The sequence below is a fragment of the Sesamum indicum genome, linkage group LG3 (assembly GCF_000512975.1).
Source record: "Sesamum indicum cultivar Zhongzhi No. 13 linkage group LG3, S_indicum_v1.0, whole genome shotgun sequence".
In the NCBI taxonomy this organism is placed as follows: domain Eukaryota; kingdom Viridiplantae; phylum Streptophyta; class Magnoliopsida; order Lamiales; family Pedaliaceae; genus Sesamum; species Sesamum indicum.
The window spans coordinates 15,895,576-15,902,813 of NC_026147.1; the positions used below are offsets into that span (position 1 = coordinate 15,895,576).

At 31.6% G+C, this 7,238-nt stretch overlaps 1 protein-coding gene across 1 annotated transcript; it reads right to left on the reverse strand.

Annotated features, from left to right (window-relative positions):
- LOC105158543 (transcription factor MYB114-like) lies at nt 288–3,770 on the reverse strand. Its single transcript, XM_011075326.2, has 3 exons — nt 3,637–3,770; nt 1,631–1,760; nt 288–838 (listed from the first exon to the last, which is right to left on the reverse strand). The coding sequence occupies exons 1-3, from the start codon at nt 3,758–3,760 to the stop codon at nt 352–354; spliced, it is 741 nt and encodes a 246-aa protein (XP_011073628.1). The 5' UTR covers nt 3,761–3,770; the 3' UTR covers nt 288–351.

The window sequence follows — 7,238 nt, forward strand, 5'->3', positions numbered from 1 at the left end:
TCAAGGTGGGTGGATGGGCCGTCTAGTGGGTCAGGTTCTGAGCCTTTTAATAAGATATTTGAGCCACATTTCACAATAGGAGGGAATGAGTAAGTTTTCCCTCCTTCTCTTAGTTAGCAGATTTGACATGGCAGTATATGCCATGTCAATATATATATTTTTTATTTTATCCATTTAGGCAAAGATGGACCAATCACATAAAAAGCCCCAATCTAAAAGAGGCACCTGAGGAGCACATGTTGCTTTCCAATGAGATTTTGCAATTCCTAGTGTCGGAGGACCAAAATACATAAGTTACAGGATGAAAAGTACATTTAACCCTCCAATCCAACGCCAAACACGGATCGCGAATTACCATTCGTCACACATAAGTTCCCCAAAATCCACAATGTTCAAATCACCGAACTCATCTCCATCACCTTCCAAGATCGCATTGTCTCGATGGACATTGTCTCCATCATGCAAGCGCGCTGATGTTTCCCCTGTTTGTTTCTCTAGATCGTCAACCATCACATTTTCCATATTGGTCGTCTCAAGCAAGTTGCTCCACCACCTTATGCATTCATCAGCTTCAGAAGATGGATATTGTTTGTAATATTCATCAGGACCTTCATTAGTTATAGAGACAAGATCTGATGGAGGTATTGTTTCTCTTGTTTCCAAGCTCGGCCGACGTACTTTCAAGTTGGAGGGAATTCGAGATCGGGGTTTTAAGATGTTGCTGCGTGTAATGATTTTCTCGACTTTGGCCCTCCTTGTTTTGTCAATGTGGCCATTCCAGAGGTTCTTCACGTCGTTTGCTGTTCTTCCCGGAAGTCTACCAGCTATGAGTGACCATCTGTTTCAGACATTGGGGAAATAATATTTTTGGTACCATAAGTTAGGCATGTTTTATTTTTTGTCCAATTTATTTTAGGATTAATACCTTTAGTCTCATAACTCATAAAAATTAGCACTATCGGTCCTCATCCACATTTTTGTAGATAATTTACCGGTGTAGAGCACATGCGTAGCATGTGATCATTGAATTTTTTTTTGGCTGAAAAGGGAATTGGTTTGTTTTTCACTTTGGGACCGCTTTTTGAAAAAAGAATATAACTATATTTGAGGGGAAAAAATAAATTTTGAAGGAAATTAAGGCAAAAAGCATAGTAATTTCTCTCTTCTGTCACGAAAATTGAATCATATCCTTCCCATATTTCTATAAATTGTAGCCAAGTAGAAGTAATACAAAAAATCATGTCTTTTTAGTGTATATTTTTTTTATGTTTAGGGAAAAAGGAAAGATTATTGTGTATGGTTTTTTTATGGAGGGCATGCAAGGGGCTTCTACTTTCGGAAAAATGTTTATTGTACATAAAATTGAAAAAACTGTAACAAAATCATGACAGTGTTAGTAAAAAATAGTCGGACGTAGATAAAAACAATTGTGACTGTTTGAAAAAATGTCACTTTAAAAGATTTTTTTTTTTACTTTAAAAGTACAAACAAAAGATTTAATTGCCCCATTTATTGTTCACTGTTTTTAAGGCTTTCCTCATCGAAATATGAACTCCAACCAGAACCTATTTAAAAATAGGAATCGGCTTGGCAAAAATCATGCAATATAAGTACACTATTCTAAATTTACCTATTGCCTAACAACTTATGAAGCCTCATAATGAGATCAACTTCATCTGTAGTAAAGTGACTTCTTTTAATATCTGGCTTGAGATAATTTAACCATCTCAATCTGCAACTCTTCCGGCATCTTTTCAACCCTGCAAATTAAATCCGAAATAGCATTTTTTGATTCCATGCAAGAAAACATATATTTCAGGGTATATTACATTTTTTCCCGAACTATGCCCATTTTAATACTTTACTATCTAATTTTTATTTCTTTGATTGCAACTTATCATATGAAATTTACAACTTACCATTTAATTTCATGCTCAGTATAATTTTATGACGAAAAAAGCTCATATACACGGCACATGTGAAACTTAAGGGCAAATGCGTCCATTTTTTAGTTTTTTACCTCTAAAAACGCAACTGAAGCAAACATCTTAAAAAGAGAGCTCGTTTGGTTTCATTTTTGGGGGATTTTCGAGATGGGCCGAAATACAACCAATGTTTGCCTATTTTTTTTTACACCATATTTGTGTGAATTTTTTGTTTTGACTTTCTATATATAAAATATATATATATAAACACACACATATATGTATATAAATATAATATAAAACATGAAGAGTGATTTTTGTTTCAAAAAATACAACATTAACATACAATACCTATATATATACATATATATAATATATATCAAAGAGATATAATTTGACAATAAATAGTAACTTTTGCCTCCAAAAGCACATCAAACATACAACACTTATTTTAAATTTATTTTAAATCATTTCTAAAAATAAATCCAAACATATACAGTCTATCTCCGACACATACTTATTATCTTTATTTTTCTCTCTTTTTTTTCACAAAACAAAATAAAACACCCAGAAAATGAATTCAAAAACTATGCATACCTTTTAATAAAAAAAAAATGCGATTTGTTTGAGGATTTGGGAATTAGGGGTCCGTCTAAAAGAAAAAATAAATCTGATTTATTTCTCCCTAAATGCAATGAAATCCCTAAATAACTGAACCCCCAACTCTTGCTTTTGTAAACTCCTAAATCTCTCAACCCCTGCAGCATTTCTTGTTAGATCTAGGTTGCAAGCGACGAGGATAATATTCTTCTGAAGAGCATTTTATTACTACCTGATAGAAAATCCATAGCGGAATAGCATTTTTTGTTTGCTTCAACCCCATTATCTATGATTTTTTTACGTAAATCACCCAATTTTTTTTTAAAAATTGCATATAATTTCTGAAAACGACAACATTATTACACAAACTATCCCTACTTTTTTGCTGTCAGGGGTAGTTTCTTAATTATTTAAAAAATATAGGTGGTTTGTATAAATAGATGATAGAGCAGGGGTGTAAATATATTTATCCCAAAAAATGGTTTAAATGCATTTTTTATCTCGTAACTTAGGTTATTTGAATTTTTCGTCCTTTAACTTTATAGGGTAATATTTTGGTTCTATATCTTTTTAATTTTCATGATTTTAGTCCTTATTTCTTCAGAGTTCACACTTCTCGTTGAAAAAATGCATGTACCTCTCACATGATATTTTAAAATTGATTATATTTTGACATTTGGATATTAATAAACGGGTAGGGGTTATGCCAAACCCCTAGCCTAGGCAAAAGCAGCTTTTATCCAAAAAAATAAAAATAAAATTGGACTTTTGTTCCTATTGACCCATTTTTGTTAGTATTTTTGTCCTTCAACTTTTTAGAATAATATTTTGATCCTAAATCTTTTTAATGTTTACAATTTGAATTTTTTTTTACCGGAGTTTACTCTTCTTACTAGTGGAAATGAACTCTGACAAACAAAGAATTGAAATCGCAAAAATTAAAAACATACAAGACCAAAATGCTACAATAGAAAGTTAAAAAGGTAAAAACATCAAATGACGTATGTTACAGGATCAAGGTGCATTTTATCTCCAATGAAGTTAAATAATAAAGTGTAAAAAACATCAATTACTTGGATGACAAAATATTAACGATTAAAACTATAATTACCTGCTCTTATAGGGACCAAATGCCACTTTCCTTCTCCATAATCCTCAATGCATTTTTTCAAGAGAGCATCTTCTTCTGAAGTCCAAGTACCTTTCCTCACTCCACTAGAAATATTGTTCTCCATATATATTCACTCTTTGTGGCTTCTGGGATGTGTTTTGTTATGGGATTATGTATGATTTATATAGACACTAAGTGCAAAGCATAAGCACGTGCATTGAAAGGGGTATTTAGTAAATGGAAAAAATACAATCTTAGTCCTGTAAGCTAGGTGAGAGGCAGTTTTGGTCCTATTCAAATTAAAATTTATAATCTGGTCCTGTAACTTAAAAATTATGGTGATATTACTCATTTTCGGCCGATTTGGCCGAAAAAATCCACATCATTGGCCATGTCAACACTTAAATTGGGGCTTCCGGTAAATTTGATGACGTAGTAGTTCAAGTTGTCATTTTTAATTGCAATTTTGGCCACTTATCTACAAGGAGTTAGCAATTTTGGTCCTCTAACTTTGGATGTAATGATTTTAGCCCTTTATTTTTCAAAATAGTAACAGTTTTGGTCCTTAAATTCATTTATTGACCAATTCGCCCTTTTCTGGTAAAAGCCCAATAGTCATATTAGATATTTTTAATCAGACTCAATATGCTTACAAAATAAAATTAAGCCTCAATAAACTTCATACATTAGTTTGGCTACTTTCTCACCAGGTATTCCAAGCTCTTGATTTTATGAACTTGTTACAACCACACTAATGCAACAGATGATTTATAGGTATTTGACTTTTTCAGCAACAAATAACAACAATTGTGGTGAGATGTCTACGACCCATCGAGATCTCGGTGAATACCAGTAAGGAGAGATCTCAACCATATTTTTGTTCAACAATGCTATTATCAGAGGTAAATATGGATGAACCTAAGTCCTTAGTTTTGAACCGTCTTTTGAATCTTTTTTGGATCTTGAGAGAACTTTGAAGTATTCAACTCGAGTTCTTTCCAATCAGTTCCTTTTATAATAATAGTAAGAACTGTAACATTTAAAAAATTTATTTGATCAATCTCTCCTTATTGATAATCTACCCTGGATCTTGGTGTATTGTAAATGTCTCACCGCATTTGTTGTTGAAAAAGTCAAGTATCTGCGAATCATTTGTTGCGCTAAGAGCATTTGATAGCACTACTAAGCTTTTATTATAAAATGTCAAAATGATCACTAATTGTGCTTAAGGACAAAAAATTAGCACTATTTTAAAAAATAGAAGACTAAAATCACTACATTCAAAGTTAGAGGACCAAAACTGTCAACTTTTTAAAATACAGAATCAAAATTTGCAATTAAAAATTACAATTTGAACTGCCACATCATTAAATTAACGAAAGTCCCAAATCGACTGAAAAGAAGTAAAATTATCACAATTTTTAGAGGATCAAATTTACCACCCTAACTTACAGGACTGGAATAGTATTTTTCCCTTTAGTAGTTAATCAAACATCCATCCACCGATCTGCTTTTTCGATTATTAATGATGTGGGTCCGTTGAAGTCTCTTGCCAACTATATACATCACATATATTTCCAATACAATCATGAAGCATAAGTAACAAAAACAAGTATGAGTGCCTAATTACATAGTTACTGGAATACGAGTATATCAATCAATCCTCATAAAATGATTAGTTGGATTAGAGCATGTCAAATCATAAAATTAACCGTATTAATTGAATATAAGCTGAGTTCTACTGCTCAAATTTTGAACACTAAGTTTGTTTTTATTTTCAAGTTATCTCCGAGATAAGTTCAAAATCTAATGTTTTTTATTATACAAAAATACTTTATTTGAGTGTTTTTAACTGTTTTTGCATAAATCCATACATATATATAAATATATATAAAAATGATATGATTTGACAATGAACAGTAATTTTTGTCTCCCAAAACACATTATTAAACATACAATACTTATTTTAAATTATCTCCAAAAACAAATCCAAACATACATACTATCTCTAACACATACTTATTTATCTTTATCTTTTTCTCTCTATCTCCACAAAACACAACCACTATGTTTGATTTTATTTTTGGCTATTTTGGTATGTTCTATGGAGATAGAGAGAGAAAAATAAAGATAAATAAGTATGTGTTAGAGATAGTGTGTATGTTTTGATTTATTTTTTGAGATAATACAAAATAAGTATGGTATGTTTGATGTTATTTAATGGGAGACAAAAACTATTATTCATTGTCAAATCATGTCTCTTTTATATATTTATATATATTTATGAGTGTATATAATTTTTTTAGTTATAGGGTCTATAATTAGTGTAAACTTATTTTAACTAAAAATAAATGAGACACTGTTTCAAAATATTTCAAAACACCACTAAAACTTTCAAAATAAATCAAAACAAACATTTACTATGTTTTGATCTATCTCCAAAATGACCAAAACTAATATCGAACACTATAAACAAATCACTCAAAAACGAACCTAATCAATATGGAAGATTTTTGAAATATTCCGGAGACAATTGGAATTGGTAGGAGTGGGTTGTGCAATCATGCAAAGATTTTACTGTCAACCAATCATGTGAGACTTTGTCTGCTACTTCACGTTTATAGGTCTAGTGCTTGGAAGTGACCTTAGCTAATTCTTTGTACTTAATCTGACAGAGGTGGAGAAGGGAGTCAAGGCTTAGGTTATGATCCCCAGGGATTTACTACAGGTAAATTTGAAATAATTAATGCATGGCTGGTCTAGAATGGCTAGCTAGCCAAGTTGTGACTGCCCTACCACATTTCCTCTACTTACCATAAGCTAAGCTCTGTATTATATAGAGAACGCATTTGTCTTTAAATTTCATATGTGTTCTGCATGTGAACTTCTTTTCATATAAAATTCCACCAAAACATGAAGTTGGATGGTAAGTTACAAAACTGTGTAGTTTGTATGGTAAGTTGCAATTAAAAAAAAAAGGATAATTTTATGTGCATCTCATAATCTATGATCTATTTACACAAACTATTTATACCTTTTTAAAAATTACACATACACCTATAAAAAATGTCAACATCATTTCATCGAATGACCCAAACTTTTTGAAAAGTTTTACACACAATCTCTAGAATCAACATTATTACATAAATTACCCCCTACTTTTTTGCTGCAAGCGGTAGCTTCTGTAGTTATGCAAAAGATATGAGTGATTTGTCCAAATAGACTATAGATCGGAAGTGTATATATAATTATGCCAAAAAAATTAGATGGTAAAATGAAAAACGACCTTAGTGTAGAGGGCAAAATGTAACATACCCTATAGCTTAGCATGCAGAAAAATTAAAGCTAATTAATGAATAAAACTATAATTAAGTGCTCTTATATGGACAAGATGCAACTTCTCTTCCCCATAATCTTTAATGCATTTGTTTACAAGAGCATCTTCTTTCGGGTTCTAAGGAGGTCTAATCATTCTGAATAACGCTTGCATTCTCTGTCTTACTGTGGCTGCTGGCACTGAGTTAGTCAATGCTTATTCCCCAAATACCATCATTGCTTCTTCTCCAGGAAAAGAAGTTCACAACTCATGGGCCTTCTACCTC